Source organism: Emydura macquarii, unplaced genomic scaffold (genome assembly GCF_026122565.2).
Source record: "Emydura macquarii macquarii isolate MOO-44397 ecotype Brisbane River unplaced genomic scaffold, CSIRO-AGI_Emac_v2 contig_306, whole genome shotgun sequence".
Taxonomy (NCBI): domain Eukaryota; kingdom Metazoa; phylum Chordata; order Testudines; family Chelidae; genus Emydura; species Emydura macquarii.
This window is the reverse complement of record NW_027130443.1, coordinates 6,923,452-6,942,227: the sequence shown is the minus strand read 5'-3', so window position 1 is coordinate 6,942,227 and position 18,776 is coordinate 6,923,452. Positions and strand designations below refer to the sequence as shown.

General features: G+C 45.8%; 1 protein-coding gene across 1 annotated transcript in view; it reads right to left on the bottom strand.

The window, feature by feature from the left end:
• The window catches only part of ADAMTS10 (ADAM metallopeptidase with thrombospondin type 1 motif 10), a 78,716-nt gene extending 68,013 nt beyond the window's left edge, over positions 1–10,703 (bottom strand). The window contains exon 1 of the mRNA XM_067557896.1: positions 10,589–10,703. Within this exon, the coding sequence (XP_067413997.1) occupies positions 10,589–10,676 (88 nt within the window). The 5' untranslated portion in view covers positions 10,677–10,703. The remainder of the gene's footprint in view (positions 1–10,588) is intronic.
• Positions 10,704–18,776: the final 8,073 nt, after the last annotated feature.

Sequence of the window (18,776 nt, the reverse complement as noted above, 5' to 3'; positions counted from 1 at the left end):
TGGTATGTGGTTTCGGATAAAAAGTAGGTAAATGGATAAGTTGGTTTATATGGAAGTCCGACACTACCTTTGGTAAGAACTTAGGGTGTGGCCTAAGAGTGATTTTGTCTTTATGAAATATCGTGTAAGGAAGGTAGGCCATGAATGCACTAATTTCTCTTACATGCCGAGGTGATGTAATGGCAACTAGAAATGCTACTCTCATGGCATGTGGAGGAGTGAATGGTGCTCTGGTAATGGTTCTGAGTACTAAATTTAGATTCTGTGATGGTGTGGGGGCATGTACGATTGGAAATACTCTCTGTAAACCCGCTAAGAATCGTTTTACCATCAGGTGAGTGAATATGGTTGTATCATTTATCTTGTGATGGAAGACAGTGATTACTGATAGGTGTACCCTTAAGGAACTAATTGATAAACTGATTTCTTTAGTTTCAATATATATTCGAGGATTATCAGGATAGAAGAAGATGTTGCCTTGATTTGTCTGTCTTTGCACCAGGATTCGAACCTGTGCCTCTTCTGCAGTAGGTCTTGTTGTTGGCTTTCTGTTGTTTAGTAATATATGTCTAACCTGTTCCGAGCCTTCTAGCTTGTCAGGGCAGAACCATTTATGAACCACGCTGTGAGATGATGTTTCTGTATTTCTGGATGATAAATTTGACCGGTATCCTAGTAAAGAAGATCGTGTCTCATGGGAAGCCTAATAGGTTTGCGCGTTGACATATTCAGGAGATCTGAGAACCAAGTTTGTCTCGGCCAAGCTGGTGTTATCATTATCACAATCGCCTTGTTGGCCCTGATTTTGTGTATGGCCTTGGGTATTATTGGTATGGGTGGGAATGCATATAGTAGTCCCTTGCCCCAGTTGAGTAAGAAGGCATCGCCCATCAATCCTGATCCTATTCCCGCTCTCGAGCAGAAAAGATGACACTTGCGGTTTTGTTTTGTAGCAAAGAGATCTATCATTGGATGTCCCCATTGGTGGAAAATGTCTTTCAGGACTTTGTTGTTCAATTCCCACTTGTGGTTCCATGCAAAATGTCTGCTTAGGTTATCTGCAATGGTATTCTGCTTGCCGGACAAGTATGCCGCTAACATGTTGATGTTGTGGTTTATACACCAGTTCCAGAGCTTCATTGATTTGCTGCATAAGGAATGGGATCTTGCGCCTCCCTGGTGGTTTATATAGAACATACACGCTATGTTGTCCGTCATTATTTGTATTGATTTGTTTCTTATGTGCGGTAGAATGTGTCAGCAGGTATTGCGCACTGCTCGAAGTTCTGATATGTTTATGTGAAGATAAGTTTCAGTTTTCGACCATCTGCCTTGTATTGTGTGTTCTTGCATGGGTGCTCCCCATACTAGGAGTGATGCATCTGCGGTGATCGTAATTGAAGGTGGAATCTGGGAAAATTGGATTCCCACCATCATGTTATTTTCTTGGGTCCATCATATAAGGGACTCTTTTACTTCATTTGGTACTGTTAATACTTTGCTCAGACTGTGTCTGTTTGGTCTGTATACAGAAACGAGCCATCCTTGGAGCCATCACATGTATAGTCGAGCGTGCTGTAGCACAAATGTTGTAGCTGCCATGTGACCCAGAAGTTGTAGGGCAACATGTGCTGTCACAATATGACTGTTCCTTATTAATGATATGAGGTCTGTAATATCTCTGAACCTTGGCACTGGTAGTGATGCCCTGGCTATTGCTGAGTTCAAGTCTGCTCCTATGAACTCCAACCGTTGTCTTGGATCCAAAGTGAACTTTTTGTTGTTTATCCTTAGTCCAAGTCTCTGAAACAGTTTTATGGTTTGATCGGTAGCTTGTTTGGCTAGGTTTTTGATAGATGCCTTTATCAGACAATCATCCAAGTATGGGAAGATGATAATTCCCTGTCTCCTTAAATGTGCCGCAACAACTGCGAGCACTTTGGAGAACACTCTCGGTGCCGTAGAAAGACCAAATGGCAGAACTTTGTACTGGTAGTGACTGCCAGAGACCATAAATCTTAGGAAACATCTGTGTGCGGAGTGGATAGTAATATGGAAATACACGCCTTGAAGGTGGAGGGCTGAGAACCAGTTCCCTCTCTGCAGTGCCAGTATTATGGTTGTTAACATGACCGTTTTGAAATGTTGTCACCTCACAAATTTGATTAGTGCCTTGAGGTCTAGTATGGGTCTCCATCCTCCATTCTTTTTCTGTACCACAAAGGAATGGGAATAGAATCCTTCTCCTATGTGATGGGATGGTACATGTTCTATTGTCCCTTTTTGTAGAAGATGATTTATTTCTTGGAGCAATATTTGCACATGAGATGGATCCCTGAAAAGGGACAGGGGTGGGTAGTGGGTAGGGGGGTTGATATAAATGGGATAGTGTATTCTGACTTGATTATTTCTAAAACCCATTTGTCTGTTGTTACTGTTGACCAATTGAGGTGGAACTGTCGTAGGCAAAATTTGAAATTTTTCTCTGGTGAGGCTGGCACTGTATGTTGATTGGGGTTTCTCAGACCGTCAATAAACTTATCAAAACTGCTGTTTAGATGAAGTAGTTTGGGAGGTGGAGGATGTTTGTTGTGGTTGTCTACATTGGTGTGATCTTTGTTTCCCTCTTTGTGGTTCGTACGGTCTATACTGTGACTGGAAGGGGTATCTGCAAGCATACGGTTGAAACCTGTGTTGTTTCCTTTTTGTTCCAGGTGTGTGTATACGCAGCGTCCTCAGAGTTGCTCTAGAATCCTTCACTGAATGAAGGACTTTGTCTGTCTTGTTGGCGAAGAGCTGGGCCTTATTGAAGGGGAGATCCTCTATCTTTGTCTGCAGTTCTCTAGGCAGGCCTGCGGAGTGGAGCGCATTACAATGGCTGTGGCTGTCGTCCTAGCCACAATATCGGCCACGTCTAAAGAGGCCTGCAGGGATGTCTTGGTTACAAGTTGTCCCTCATTAATCAAGTTCTTGAATTGATCTCTCTTACTGTCGGGTATATCATTAATAAATTGTGATAATATTTCATAGATGTTATGGTCATAATTTGACAGTAGTGCTGCATAGTTGGATACTCTCATTAATAAAGTGGAAGATGAGCAGACTTTCCTAACTAATAAATCAAGCCTTTTCCAATCCTTGTCGTGTGGTATAGCTTTGTAATTTGTTTTCCTCTTTGGTTCGCAGCATCTACGACTAGTGAGTTTGGAGGTGGATGAGTAAGTAAGAATTCCATGCCCTTGGCTGGAATATAGTATTTCCTATCATTCCTCTTGTTGGTAGGAGGAATGGTTATTGGTGTCTGCTGTATGTTATTGGCAAATTCCATCAAAGTCTTGTCCATCGGGAGTGGGATTTTTGACAATGATGCTGTATGCAATATTTTCAGCAACTTGTGGTGTGATTCTGTCACTTCCTCTAGAGAGATCTCTAAATCTTGATCTACCCTCTTAAAGAGATCATTAAATGGTTTAGGGTCATCTACAACGGTAGGTGTGAGGGGAATCACAGCTTCGTCTGGTGAGGAAGATGACTCGTTTGTGGGAGGAGATGTATCCTGCTCCACAGTGGAGTCCTCTGGTGAGCTTCTTTCTCCGCTTCAATGAGTATATTTGAAGTTGATGGTCTCACCCATTTCTCCCTACTCCTATGGGAACTGGTAGGCCTCTCATATGACCTAGAGTGGGAGGACCAAGCATCCCACTTATGCCACTGCATGTGGTATGGTTTAGGAGGAACAAACCATGGTGGGCCATAATATGGATATGATTTGTGTCCTCTATGAGAGCCATGTTCAATCAGTTCTAGCAATGGTCTGGTGAGGGAGGAGTGCTCCGATGAAAAATAAACTTCCTCTGCATCACTATCATCAGCACTGAGGGAATGTACTGGTGAAAATGCCTCATCATGTGCAAAGTGCCCTGAAGACTCCGCGGTGCCTTCTGACTGTGGGGATGAAGTCTGGATGGGCTGTGTATGACGTTGCTTACACTGGTTTTTGCCTGATGGTGCTGAAGTGGGTGCCACACTTCCTGTCGGGTCTGTAATGGTGGTCGGTGCTGAGATCGGTACCGTATCGGTAGCTGGTGCCGTAAGCAGTGCATTGTTAGCAATCTGTGCCACTGTCAGCACCTTATTGGTCATCGGTGCCACAGCCGGCATTTTTTCTATTGCCAGTGCCGTGATCCTTCTTAGTGCCGGCATGGTTTCTCTTGGCACCATACTTTTCTTCAGTGCCGTGGAGTCTAGCGGTGCCGTAGTTACTGTTGACTGTTGGTCAGGTGGTCTCTGCACCGTATTTTTATGCGGTGCCATGCTGGAGGAGGACAGTTTTTGTAAGTCGCTCGACTCCTCACCAGGACGTTTCAGGTCCTTAGGTGGCACTGACTGAGTTGTACCTGAGGATTCTTCTGCCTCTTTGGTACTACGTTTGGGGGATAGCCTCTTAGGCAAATGGTTTCTTTTTGTCACAGTACTAAGAGTAGGTGATGAGGCTCTTTTCTGTGGTGTGCATTCTGAGTCAGGCTTGTCCGATCCCTGGTCAGAGATTTTTCCATTAAAATTAGCTTCAACCTCAGATCTCTGTCTCTTCTGGCCCTTGCCTTGAGATTTTTATAGTGTGTACACTTTTGTGGTATATGAGCCTCACCCAAGCACCGAACACATAGTGAGTGTCCATCCGACACTGGCATAGCCTCTCTACAAGAGGTACCTCTTTTGAAACCAGGGGAGCACGGCATGTTTAAGCCTATGAGCTTCGCTAATCGGAGAAAAATAAAATAATTAAAAAAAAATTTTTTTTGAACAGGTAAGTAACTAACTGACTAAAACAGACATAACTATGACTAAACTAAATTACTAACTAACTCTAAAACTGCTAAAGAGGAGTAAAATTTAACTGCTGGTAATGCTCCGTCCTGGACCATGGATGGCTGAAAAGGAACTGAGGGGTCGCATCGTGCATGCACTAGAAGATGCGCAAACAGTACCGCGAGACAGGAGCTGCGCATGCACGACCCGGGTGAATACTACTGAGAAAATCTCTGATCAAGGGTGCCAGGATGAGACGACACCTAAAGTGGAGCACCCACAGGGACATCACTCAAAGTACTCATCTAATTCTTTTTTGAACCCAGTTATACTTTTGGCCTACACAACATCCCCTGGCAACAAGAGCCACAGCTTGACTGTGAGTTGTGTGAAGCAGTAGTTCCTCATGTTAGTTTTAAACCTGCGGCCTATTAATTTCATTGGGTGACCCCTGACTCTTGTGTTATGTGAAGGGATAAATAACACTTCCTCGTTCACTTTTTCCACTCTACTCACAAATTTATAGACCTCTATAATTTCCCTCTTTAGTCATCTTTTTTCTAAACTGAACAGTCCCAGTCTTTTTAATCTCTCCTCATATGGAAACTGTTCCATACTCAATCATTTTTGTTGCCTTTCTTTGTACCTTTTCCAATTCTAATATATCTTTTTTGAGATAGGGTGACCAGAACTGGATGCTGTATTCAAGGTGTGGACATAACATGAATTTATATAGATGTATTATAATATTTTCTGTCTTATTATCGATCCTTATCCTAATGGTCTCTAACTGTTAGCTTTTTGACTGCCGCTGCACATTGAGCAAATGTTTTCACAGATCTATCCACGTTGACTCCAAGATCTCTTCCTTGAGTGGTAGCAGCTAATTTAAACCCCATCATTTTGTATGTGTAGTTGGGATCATGTTTTCCAATGTGCATTATTTTGCATTTATCAGCATTGAATTCCATCTGTTGCCCAGTCACCCGGTTTAGTGAAATCCCTTTGTAACTCTCTGCAATCAGATTTGGACTCAACTCTCTTGAGTAAATTTGTATCATCTGTAAATTTTGTCACCTCACTGTTCACCTCCTTTTCCAGATCATTTATGAATATGTTGAACAGCACTGGCCCCAGTACAGATCCTGGAGGGGCAGCACTATTTACCTCTCTCCATTGTGAAAACTGACCATTTGTTCCTACCCTTTCTTTCCTATCTTTTAGCCAGTTACTGATCCATGAGAGATCCTTTCCTCTTATCCCATGACTGGTTACTTTTCTTAAGAGGCTTTGGTGTGGGACCTTGTCAAAGACTTTTCGAAAGTCCAAGTATACTATGTCTGCTGGATCACCCTTGTCCACATGCTGGTTGACCCTCCCAAAGAATTTTAACGCACTGCTGAGGCATGATTTCCCTTTACAAAAGTTTGTTGATTCTTCCCTCACATTTTGTGTTCATCTCTAGGAGTGATGTGTCTCAAGTCATCTCCCGCTGCTTTCTGTTTTCCTCCGCTCACACACACGCGGTCACTAAATCCTGCCATTTCTGTCTTTATTGCATCCATTCCTCCACATTCCCACATAACAGCCTTCACCATCCCACACCCTGACTACTGCGACTCCCGATCCTGGCTTCCCTGCCTTTCACCTCACTCCCCTCTAGTCTGTCCATAAATGATCTAATCCTGGATATGTCTAGCTTCAACTTGCAGCCACTAGATCTTGTTATACCTTCGTCTGCTAGGATGCTCATCATGTGTAGGTACTGTGATAAAGTCAGGCCAGAGGGCTACAGAAGGGTATTTGAGGGCAGATATGTCAGCCCTAGAATGTTAAAGGCCTTTTTCCCTGCAGACAGGTTAATTAGAAACTCCTGAGCCAAATCAAAGGCTACTCCAGGCCTATTAAAACCCCACTTCTGCTAGAAACCAGGGGGAGAGAGACACACACACACACACAAGCTGCCAGAAGGCTTGCGGCAGCAGGAGGAGAGACTTCCCCAAAAATAGGAGATAGTGCTTCTCCCCAGGAGGGGAGCAGCAGAATAGGGAAAAAAAACCCAGATTCCAGCTTGGGAGAAAGACTGAGACTGTTCTGGCCCCAAGGCGACACCGCCAGGCCTACAGATCCAGTGGAGGTGCCACAGAAAGGTACTCCCTAGGGTCTGGGTGATATAGACTTACTGACTCCCCCCCTCCTGGTGGGATGGTGGAGCATTCCATAGGACAAACCAAGGCCAAGGATTCGTCCAGATTGGGGCAGATTTACCCCAGGCCTGTTCCGCCAGAGGAGAGGGCCGTTACCTGGCAAAACTGAGGGGGTGTTTTGTCACAGCACTCAGAGACCTGTGATCAAGTCATCTCTCAACCCCCTGTTTGAGAAGCTAAATGGAGTTGGTTCCTTGAGTCTACCACTATAAGGCATCTTTTCAAGTCCTCTAATAATTGTTGTGGTTCTTCTCTGAACCCTCCCCAATTCATTGACGTCCTTTTTGAACTGTGGACACAAGAACTGCACTCAGCATTCCAGCAGCGGTCACACGGGTTCCAAATACAGATGTAATATAGGGCCTATTCTCAACATATTCTGCGTCCCGTTGACTGACACTGAGCTACGCCTGCAATGATGGGTTGGATTGCATCTGAGCAGCTGGGGCCCCAAACCCCCTCCTGTTTGCAGTACAGCAGAAGTGACTGGAACTGTCCGTGGTACCATCAATTGGTGGATGTCTATCTCATGAATGTTCCCTTCTTGACCATATGGGCAGCAGTGCCTGAATGCTCTAAACCAAGTTCATATCAGCCTGATGCTCTGGCACCATGCCTAGCATTGCAAAATCATTCCAGAATAGCATTCAGCGATTGAGAGTGTTGGCTTAGTACATTTAGATGTTGGCCCCACCTATAATGAAAGGCAGTGTGGTTGGGGCACAGGGATATTCCTAGATTCCAAGGCCAGAAGGGGCCATTCTGATCATCTAGTCTGACCTCCTGCATAACACAGGCAAGAGAATTTCCCAGAGATAATTCCTGCTTCAGCTAGAGCAGATCTTTTAGAAAAACACCCAATCTTGAGCCAAGAGGTCCTGCATTCTAATCCTGCTCCGATGCAAACTAACTGAGCAGTCTTGGGCACATCACAGAGGCCAAAACCAGTGGGTGCTTCTGAAAATGTTGGCTTTTAATCTCTCTGGGCCTCAGTATCCATGTCTGCCAAATGGGGAGGATGCTATTTTGCTCCCTTCCAAAGCTGCTGGGAGAATTACTTACTTCCTTTCTGTACTACATTGTGAAGCTAAGTGCTAAGGATTATTATTGCTAGCAGGGAGCCAACAAATCACAAGACAGAGAAAGCCTGTCAAAATATTCTGATACCAAGAAGTGGTTTGGAAGGCTGTGTGGTCTCACGGAGAGGGCACTGGACTGGGAATGGGGAGACTGGGTTCTATTCCTGGCACTGCTACTGACCTGTGTGTGTCTGCCCCATAAAGGAGGGAGGGCAAGGGTGAGGACATGCACCCATTGCGCCAGTGCCACAAGCCTCAAGCACCTCCCACGCTGATCAGAGCACCAGGAAGCCTGGCTGCCCCTCACAATTTCTCCAGTGCAGCTGTGTGTTTTCAATAGGCAATTCTGTGGCACAGCAAACATTTGGGGCAGCTTAAAATAAACTGAATTCATGATCAAAATAAATAACAGCGTGGTGCTGTACTGACTGATTGTTCATGCTCCCATCAAATTCAATAAAGGCCTCTGCTTCCGAATTCACTCCAAACTTGCTGAATTTCTAGTGCGCCCCACAACCCAAAGGGCCTTGCTGTAGAACTTAGGTCTATTTTTCCTCCCAAGAGAGGATTGATTAAATTCTAGCTCTTACCTAGTAAAAAGTGACTGGCAACTGCTGCAGAGAGTGAAAATCTAAGATGGTCCCTGGTGCCTATTTCAGATGGGTGCAGAAATCATGTTCTACTAGGCATACGATGAGGATTCTCTTTCCCCATTTAATATCAGCACGGATACAAGATTGGAAACCAGACCTTGATAAGACTATTAAGAACCTGGCTTTGGTTTCACCAGGAGAATCCACAATTTCTGTTCAAGGCTTGAGTTACCAAACAACCTCCAACATGATTTTGTATTCCAACCCCCACTCTGCAAAGGTCCTCTCCAACCAAATATACCCATTCAAAACCCCACAGGGCCCAATCCCAGTGGTGGTCACAAATACATTTACTCAACAGAAAAGTCCATCAACCTCTCAAATCTGGAGACTTGGTTTCAAATCCTGGGTCAGGTGAAATGTGAAAGGGCTCTGGTGGTCTCAGCACGCCACCAAAACAACTCTCTAGTGTGGTAGAATTAGCAGTCTCTGCTCTGCAGAAGCCCAGGCTGCAAAGAGTAAGGTGTGCATCAGGTCAGGAGTGAGGCGGGTTGAATGAATTACACGAGGGTACTGAGATGTACTGGCAGAACTATGTGGGGGCCAACGGTTGGCAGCAGGGGTTGCTGCAGATCAGGACTGAAGTGATTTGGCAGAACTGTGTGGGGTAGCTAAGTTTTCACTGGAGTTTATTTAGTGCAGTGAATAAGGTAATGCAGATGGAGTGAGGTGTGAACTGAAGGATGCAGGAAGCCCAGAACATTCAGAACAGGAATTACCAGAGTCTTTGGCTAAAAGTACCAAAAACCATGTTTGTTTCAGATTAAATTTCTTTTCCGCCTTTATAAAACTGAATTGCCCAGTGTTGGTGGTGGTTCTGCTTTTGGTCACCTCTCGGTTTACCCCTGCACAGGCTGCAGCGGGATGAGACAGTTCCCCAGATTTGGAGCACAGATGTGGCACTTGTACTGTATTCAGAACCGGGGAAAATGTTGTGGCTTTGTCCTTCTCTTTGTCCATCCCTGTCAGAACTCCATGTAACAAGCAGCCCACAGCCAACATAACAGCAGCCTGGTGACATTAGGCATGTGTGAAAGGCTTTAATACATCATTGAATTTAGCCTGACTGCAGTTAGCCACAACACCCTGAGAGCACACAACTTCCGACGGACAATCCAACACCCACACCAGTACACCTAAGCACATGCACACTGCATACATACAGACAGACACAACAGGCATACAATGCACAAATCCGTACCCACACACTAACTCATAAATGCATTCATATGTCCACTGCCAGATGACACACACGTTCACAAAAATACACAGATGGACAAGCCCCCACATGCAACCACACACAAACGGATAAAAACACCCACACAACTGCAGCCATCTGCACAAACACATACATGCACATGCTAATACAGATACGCACACACAGAGAAACGCCTGCAAGGACACATACACACGTCAGTGTGCACAAACACACACCTCCCTTTATATGGCTCTTCGCTAGAAAGCTCTTACTCATACCGGGATGGTCCACTCCACTGAAGTGGAAGGGGAGCTCCCTCGTTCCACTTTCTAAGTGGTAGCTAACCCATTGCTCTTTCTAGCTATCATCCTAGGGCACTGCCTAAAATCAAGAAGCATTAAATCCCAGAAATCCATCTCTCTTTTTCACGGGCACAGAGGTGTCTGTAACTATGCTATAGGCATAATAGGGCCAGCTCTAGAGGTTCTCCTACTGTAGGCCAAGTGGGGGTGGGTCCAGGGGTTCCCTAGTACAACAGGATTAGCTCCCAGGGTTTCCCACCTTAGAGCCAGCATTTGGGATTCTGCCACCCTTGGCACACAATTCCAGCCCCTCTTCCCCTCCCCCATGAGAAATCCCTACCTTGTGACTGGAATTTGTAACCGGGAGAGTCGCACACAGCTGTGGTGAAGATGAGAGTCCACGTCAGAAGCCTCCAAGCTGTTGCCATAGCTAGCGATGCTTGTCTCAGTGCAGGGAGTATTGTGCCAGCCTAAAGGGCTCTGTCCCAACATGTCTCTCTTTGGGCCACAGCTTATGTAGAGACAAGAGTCCTTGGTTCCTTCCCAGACATTCTCAGCCGCTCCGTGCTGTCCCCAAAGCAGCAAAGCCGATAGAGTCTTTGTAGTGCACTGTACCCCGGCTGGCGTAATGGCTTCAACATGTGCTAATGAAAATCAAAGGATCTTGGCGGCATTGCCCCTGCGGAAGAGAGGGTGAGGAGAGGGAGAGGGAGAAAGAGAAGTGGAGTAAAGGAGAGAGAGGGAAGGGAGGGGGGGAAAGAGAAGGAAAGGCAAGAGAGAGAAAAGAGAGAGAAAGCTAGGAAAAGCAGACTGGGCAGGAGAGAGTGAGTGTGACAGAGAATGAAAGGAAGAGGGGGGTGTGGGCAGGGGGAAGGGTGCAAATTAAATCAACAAATGTCATTTCACAGCATGTCAGAGGTCTGTTAGTCTAGTGTCCAGATGAAGCCCGTAAGGGCCTGATTCTCTGGCACCCTGCCCCTTGTGTCATCATTTACACCAGTGTAGTGTGACTGACGTTCTAATCAGGTGGCACTGCACACCATTTGCACCCACTGGCCTGAACTCTTAGTTACACCAAGATCCCTTATATCGCTTTGGCCGTGTAAAGGGGCCTTAAAGTGATGGTAACTGCAATTTATGCCCTCATTGAGGCCCCTCTGCACAGCCAAAGTTGTATACATCATTCTTAGTGTAAATAAGACCCAGACCCTTTTGTCTTTGTGCCAGGCAAGGGAGAATCAGGCTCAAGATCTACATGATCTCTTAAAAACCAACAGTGAATACACACAACACTGATGCTCTGGCAGAAACATTTTCAGGAGACTCCAGGGTTGTGCTTCAGAAGCTACCTCTCAGAGATTCCCCTCAGCTAAACAATGAGTAGGCTGGCTCAACAGCAGAGATCTCGAGTGAGAGAAACTGGACAGAGCAAAACTGGAAGCCACTAGGTGAAGTGGAAGGTCTGAGTTCAAATCCCCAGCTAGGGACAGTCTCCCCTCTGAATGCCACATGTCTCCTAGAGGGGATGTATAATTGCTCATGGGCAATTGGAGTCTAGAGAGCATCCCACTGTTCAGATGCTTATCAGACCATCTTCAGTCTAAAGAACTGGGTTGGAAGATTTGGCATATCCTCTATTTAGTCCCAGGTGGCAATGCCAATGATGTCCATGAAAAAGTCAGTATGTACCAACATTTACCACCTGCTGGCATCTGAGACGCCACAAACATTTTCAGTACTTAGAACAAGAAATAGATGAATGGTATCAGGTGGCAAATGTTGACTCCGTAATGCAGCAATACTCGGATCTCAGTGGTTCAGGAGCCAAATTAGTGATCAACATTATTCAAAAGAGCCGCAGTAGTGTGAATTCCTTGCTTCATTTACTATAGTACTATATATTCAATCACATGGTGTTTTAATATCATGTGCTCATTTAATATCATGTCATCTTTAATAACACCATATTAATATCATAATATGTGCTGCAAAGAACCACAGGAGATGCATTAAAAATAACTTGTGGCTCCAGAGTCTCAGTCTGAGTATCATTGATGTAATGGTTACCACTGTACCAGGAGCACAGACTCCCTCTGTCAGGGTAATGAGTAGAGCTAAATGATGCAGTCAATGCATTTGCCTTTTCAGCTGTTCCTAAATAGACCATGAGATTCTTGATAGCATTTGTGATATGAAATGATTTGTGAAAGATTCTTGGCCTGTGGATCTCTTCCACACAGTCAGCAGCAATTGTAAGGAATTCACCCAGGTTTGGATCGTTCCACAAGTCATGTGGTTTTGTTTCTGTTCACTGATTGGATGGCATATGCAACTAACCAATGCAGCACCAATTTAACTACTGGATACAGAATTCCAAATGTACTCCTTGACAATATTTGACTTTACATGTCCTGTTTGCAAGTATCGCCTCTAACAAAGCACAAATGTTCCTGGAAAGTGAACACAAAAGGGCGACCAACGCAACCAAATTGAAACTTGACTTCAAATCTGAACGCACAGTTATTGGCATTATTTACCAGTATTTGCTCAGTTCCAGCAATGGCCACTTCCTATTCCAGTACTGGGTGGGAAGTGCAAAAGATGCATTTTTTCAGCCTTCTGATAGTTATTTGGGGGCTGAGTGTGAGCTTCGACTGAAAGTCTGCAAATGGGAATGATTTTGTTAACCAGAGAGATCTGATTAACTACTCATCCCTCTGGACACTTTGAATGAAGCATTTTGAATCAATAAACCATTGCCTTGTCCCATATTCTTAATTCCTCTTATGCCTTTAATTAGTAAAGGAAGGTGTAGACTAATTGTTAGAACACAAGACTGGGGGTCAGGACTTTTGGATCTATTCCCATCTCTGTCACTGACTGATTCATGGTAGGAACTCAGATTAGTCATTAACCTGTGTTTTGACATCCCCTTCTGTAAAATGGAGTTAATATCATTCCTTATATTGCAGTAGCACCTAGGAGCACCAGCCAGGACCAGGACCGCATTGTGCTAGGCATCATATAGACACATAACAAACAGAGGGCTTTTGCCCCAAGGAGTTTACAGTCTAATAGTGAATCACAGAATTATAGATTCATAGGACTGGAAGGGACCTCAAAAGGTCATGTAGTCCAGTCCCCTGCACTCATGGCAGGACTAAGTATGATCTTCTAGACCACCTCTCACAGGTGTTTATCTAACCTGCTCTTCAAAATCTCCAATGATAGAGACTTCACAACTTCCCTGAGCAATTTATTCCAGGGCTTGACCACCCCGACAGTTAGGAAGTTTTCCCTAATGTCCAACCTAAACCGCCATTGCTGCAATTTAAGCCCATTGCCTCTTGTACTATCCTCAGGGGTTAACGAGAACAATTTTTCTCCCTCCTCTTTGTAACAACTTTTTATGTACTTGAAAACAGCTATCATGTCTCCTCTCAGTCTGCTCTTCTCCAGCCTAAACACACTCATTTTTTTCAATCTTTCCTCCTACGTCATGTTTTCTAGACCTTTATCCATTTTTGTTGCTCTTCTCTGGACTTTCTTCAATTTGTCCACATCTTTCTGGAAATGTGGTGCCCAGAACTGGACACAGGACTCCAATTGTGGCCTAATCAGCGTGGTGTAGAGGAGAAGAATTACTTGTCGTGTCGTGCTTACAACACTCCTGCTAACACATCCCGGATGTTTGCTTTTTTTGCAACAGTGTTACACTGCTGACTAATATTTAGCTTGTGATCCACTATGACCCCAGATCCCTTTCTGCAGCACTCCTTCCTAGGCAGCCATTTCCCATTTTGTATGTGTGCAACTGATTTCCTAAGAGGAGTCCTTTGCTTTGTCCTTGTTGAATTTCATCCTATTGACTTCAGACCATTTCTCCAGTTTGTCTAGATCATTTTGAATTTGAATCCTATCCTCCAAAGCACGTGCAACCCTTCCCAACTTGATATCGTCTGCAAACTTTATAAGTGTACTCTTCTATGTCATTGTCTAAATCACTGATAAAGATATTGAATAGAATCAGACCCAGAACTGATCCCTGAGGAACCCCGCTCATTATGTCCTTCCAGCTTGACTGTGAACCACTGATAACTACTCTCTGGGAATGCTTTTCCAATCAGTTATGCACCCACCTTATAGTAGCGCCATCTAGGTTGTATTTCCCTAGTTTGTTTATGAGAAGGGCATAAGAAACAATATCAAAAGCTACAGTCAGGATATACCACATCTACCACTTCCCCCCATCCACAAGGCTTATTCCCCTTGTAGTTTCCTACTTCACAATGATACTGGGAGGCTTAAATGTTAACCTGTGATTGGTGATTTTATGTCTTAAGATTCTTCACAGCCCATATACACCCAGGTCATAATCAAGAATCTGGCCCACGGGCCAGCATCCTCCCAATCCTCACTCCCCAAGTCTTGCTTGCATGGTAATGCATTATACAGCATTTGGGATGTCACTGCCATATCTGTGGTGACAGACTGGGATGCTACAAAACAGACAAAGCATGCGACTGCTCTGGAAAAGGCTGCGGAAGCTGGGCTGTGTAGAAGAATGCGTGAATTCAGATAGAAAGAGCTTTTATACTAACATGAGGATGGCAGCTGAGGGGTACAGGGAATGGCCTGCAGGTCACAGTAGAGGTGTGCAGTCTGCAGGAATGTGAAGAAACCAGCTGTCTGCAGCTGCAGTGGCCTGCAGGTCAGAGTGTGAAGGAATGTGAAGAAACCAGCTGGTGCAGTCTGCAGGAATGTGAAGAAACCAGCTGGGGGGGGGGGGGGTCTGCGCCTGCTGGGGGGATCATGCAGCCGGGGGGGATGCAAATGCAGGCTTGGCTCTATCCCACCTCCGCACTTACCAGCTGCGCAGCGCCCGCTTCTCCCACTCCAGCCCTGCAGCCTGGCATTGGCTCGGATGGGGGCGGCCTCACCCTCTGGCCTGGGAGGGGGGCTGGACCAGCTCTTCACGATGCCTGGGGGGGGGGCGCCTCGGGAGCAGCCACCCCTCATCCTCCTGCATTCCCCGTACGTCGTAAAGGGCTGGCCTGGCGCCCCGCACTTACCCACCGCTCCAGCCCCACAGCTTGGTGCCAGCTCGGATGGGTTGGCTTCACCCGCCCCCAGGCCGGGGGTGCTGCAATGGCCCTTCACTGGAGGGACCAGCATCCCCCATCCCCTGCACGTCGTGAAGAGCCGGCCTGGTGCCCCCACACAGGTTGGTGCCTGGTGGCCTGGCCCCGCCCGCTCGCTCCTCGGTACACCACTTGAATAGGTCTGTGTTTTGTACTGATGTTTATAGGTTTTGGTAGTTAATTTTGCTTCAGGAAGCTAAAATAAACCAAAAATATAGCCTTCTTGTGGTATTTCCACCATCCAAGAATTTAAATACCATAGATGGTTCCTTGAGGCATTACAAAAGTTAATAGAGTATTTTGTTACATCAAATACTAATTGGACAGAGAAGGAATGATGCAGTCCATACCTGTGAACAATAGAGGGAGTTTGGGAAAAAGAGAAGATGGTGCAGAGCCTGTTGTAATTTGAGTGTTTCTTAGAGACCCCATCATGACTTGCATCACTGAAGCCTGGCTAACTAACACCATAAATCCCCTAGTGGCTCACCCTGTCCTCTCAGGTTACTTTGTCCACTACCAACTGAGAAAGACAAACCTGGGGCAGGGTGGCTGTGTTATTCCCATCCCATCTCCATGCAAGAGAGGCTCCTTTGGTAGAGAACAAAGTCCCCTGAGTTCATTCACTTGGCCTCTGAATCCAGCAACCTCTGGGATCTCCAAAAACCAAAGATTTTCTGGCAGAACTGAGAGAAATATTCTCCAGGCATGGTGGAGTCCCCAAAGCGTCAATGCATACACAAGCAGCTCCTCTGAGAAACTGGCATGGAGCTTCATTTCAACCTTCTCCTCCTGGGCTTTTCCCAGTTAGTCTCCAGTCCTAGCTTTTCAGCCAGTCACACTGTAGACCTTATCTTCAGCCTGGATTTGGGCACTGGGTGTGTCATATCTCCCCTGTGTTGTGGTCAGACAGTCAACGCACCCAGGCTAGTATCAGCTCTTTCCCCCCTAGTCATAATCATCTGACCACACAGACTCATGAAGTCAGCCAACTTTCAGAACATCCTAAAAGAAACTGGTACTCAAATAAGTGGTCATGGCATGGAGATCTGGTCAGACATTAGGACCTTCCACTGCCATCTGTGTACCAAAATGCCCCTTCTCCTTCATAATACTCCCTAGACATCTATGGTTTTCAGGTGACCTGCAGAAAGGAAAGAAGCACGACAGTCAATAACAAAAAACGTGAACAGCCGTGGCAGAGGCATAAGAAGTTTGTTGCAAAGATTGTTCATCTCAGATCAGGTCACACAAATCCAAGAGGACCTCTCAGATACACTGGTGGATACACACAGAACCCATGATTCCATTTCCTTCCCCATGGATTTGGACTGTTCATACAAGATGAAGTCCTGGAAGCACTGCAAGATCTCAGAGTCACCACACGGAACTTTGCCCCACGCCCCCTTGGTTTCTGCAACTGCAGAAACGTAATCATTTATGTCTCCTTGGAAGAATGTAGATGTCTTCCTTCTCAAAAGCATGCAAATTTCATCTAGTAATTAAGAAATCATCGCTTGTCACAAACCTAGCCAACTGTCTAGTATTGCTGTCTATAGCCTGGTGTCTAACCTTCCATTTCTAAATAAGGTGAATGAGAAGCTAAGCTTCCAACCACACCTGACCTCCATCAACATTCTGTATCCCTTTAAATGTTAGGCCACTATGGCTCAGAGATGGCCTTGATTGTGTATTAAATGATCTCTTCTTTGCCATGGGCAGTAGGGACATGTATTCCTGGCTCCAGGTCCTCCTCTCAGACCAAACCCACAGAGTTGTAATGGGCATCTGTACTTCTTTCTCTTGGACTCTCATTGGAGGCGCCTTACAAGACTTAATCTTCTCACACATGGGGGAAAACTATTAGAAATCCTGGGGTCAAATGCCAGTAGTACACAGATAGAACGTTATTTTCCATGCTGTTCACATCATATGCAGAAACCACCATCTCCCAACTATCCCATCGCCTAAGTGAAGTAAGTACATGGCTGAAGAACAGCTGGATAAAGCTCAACTTTGGCTTAAGCTAGTCACCAAGAACAGAGAAATCTGGGGGGCGCTGGTTGGCAGGATTACTCCCATCCCACCTCTCAATAACGTGAGGCTGATGTGGCCAACGTTGTGGGGTCACGAGGCAATGATGTAGCCATGTCCAACCTAATGATGCCCCACATCGCAACATGACCTCCAGATGTACCAGCGAATGGAGAGTAAATTTAAGAGAGTAGCAGTTGTACTCATGCAGCCAAACCTAGGCAAAAGCTCAGAGCTTGTCCATCACAAGTCCCTTTAAGGCTGCATGAATTAAACTGAAAAAGGCAGAAGGGAAACAAAAGCCCAGCATGGTGTGACTCTCTCCTAAGTCAGCATTTTTAGACTCTATAAAGCCTTGAGATTCCAGCTCCTAAAGTTCGTCACGATTCCAAGGTTTCTGGACAGAAAGCCTCTCAGCTGAAGTACATTTTCCCCCTGGGCTTTCCACTACTAATTTGTCTGGTTTTTCCACTGTTGAACCAGCTTCCTCAAAGCTGTGATTATTTCCTCTCACTCTTCCACATCTCCAGGACCCTAAACTCCAGTGGCCATGACTTCTGACCTCCATTTTATCCCCTCTATCTTTCCCTCCTCTTTATGTTAGCAGCTCCCTCAGACCCAAAGGCATCAAAGCCTGTGAGAGGTCGCAGAGCAAAGAGAATCCTTCAATCCCTGACCTGTCAGGGATGAAGGCCTGTTTTTAGCACCACATGTTGGGAATTAGGGCTGTAAAATTCCTCTCAGCTGCAGTGGGGGAAGGGCCCAAGCGTTGATTCCCTCATGCACAGGGTGGTGAAAATGCATCCCCTTTTCCACAGCACTCGACTTCTGAGACCCCCTAAAGAGCCTTTATCATGTGAGGGAAAGCCCCAAACCAAGGAGCGCAAGGGGCAGAGGAGGAGGGAAGCTGGAAGACCAAAGGCTCCTCGGTTTCTTTTATATGTATAAAGTTTTCCATAATGTCATTTTCAAGATTTAGCTTTCAGGATGTCAATAACACACAGGCACAAACAGGCAGAAGGACCCCAGATCTGTGAATGGGGGATGGCAGTCCCTTCAGATCGTCTGAGGCGGGCCATCTCCAGCAGTAATGAGGTCCAGGGTACAGCGTGACCTCTTCAGGTCTTGTGCCTGCCTCACTCGGGTCAGTTCTGACTTGCGCCTTTCCTAGGAATTCGTTGCACTTGGCAGGCGCTGCCTGAGAGCGAACGCTCCCAGCTGTCTGTGCCAAGGTGGCTTTCCCTGTGTGAACTCTTGGGCTGTGGCGTGAATACAAGAAGACTGTTTGGATCCTTGGCTCTGTTGAAACAAGAAGACGACCCCACCAGAAATCCAGACCCTAGGAGAGCCACA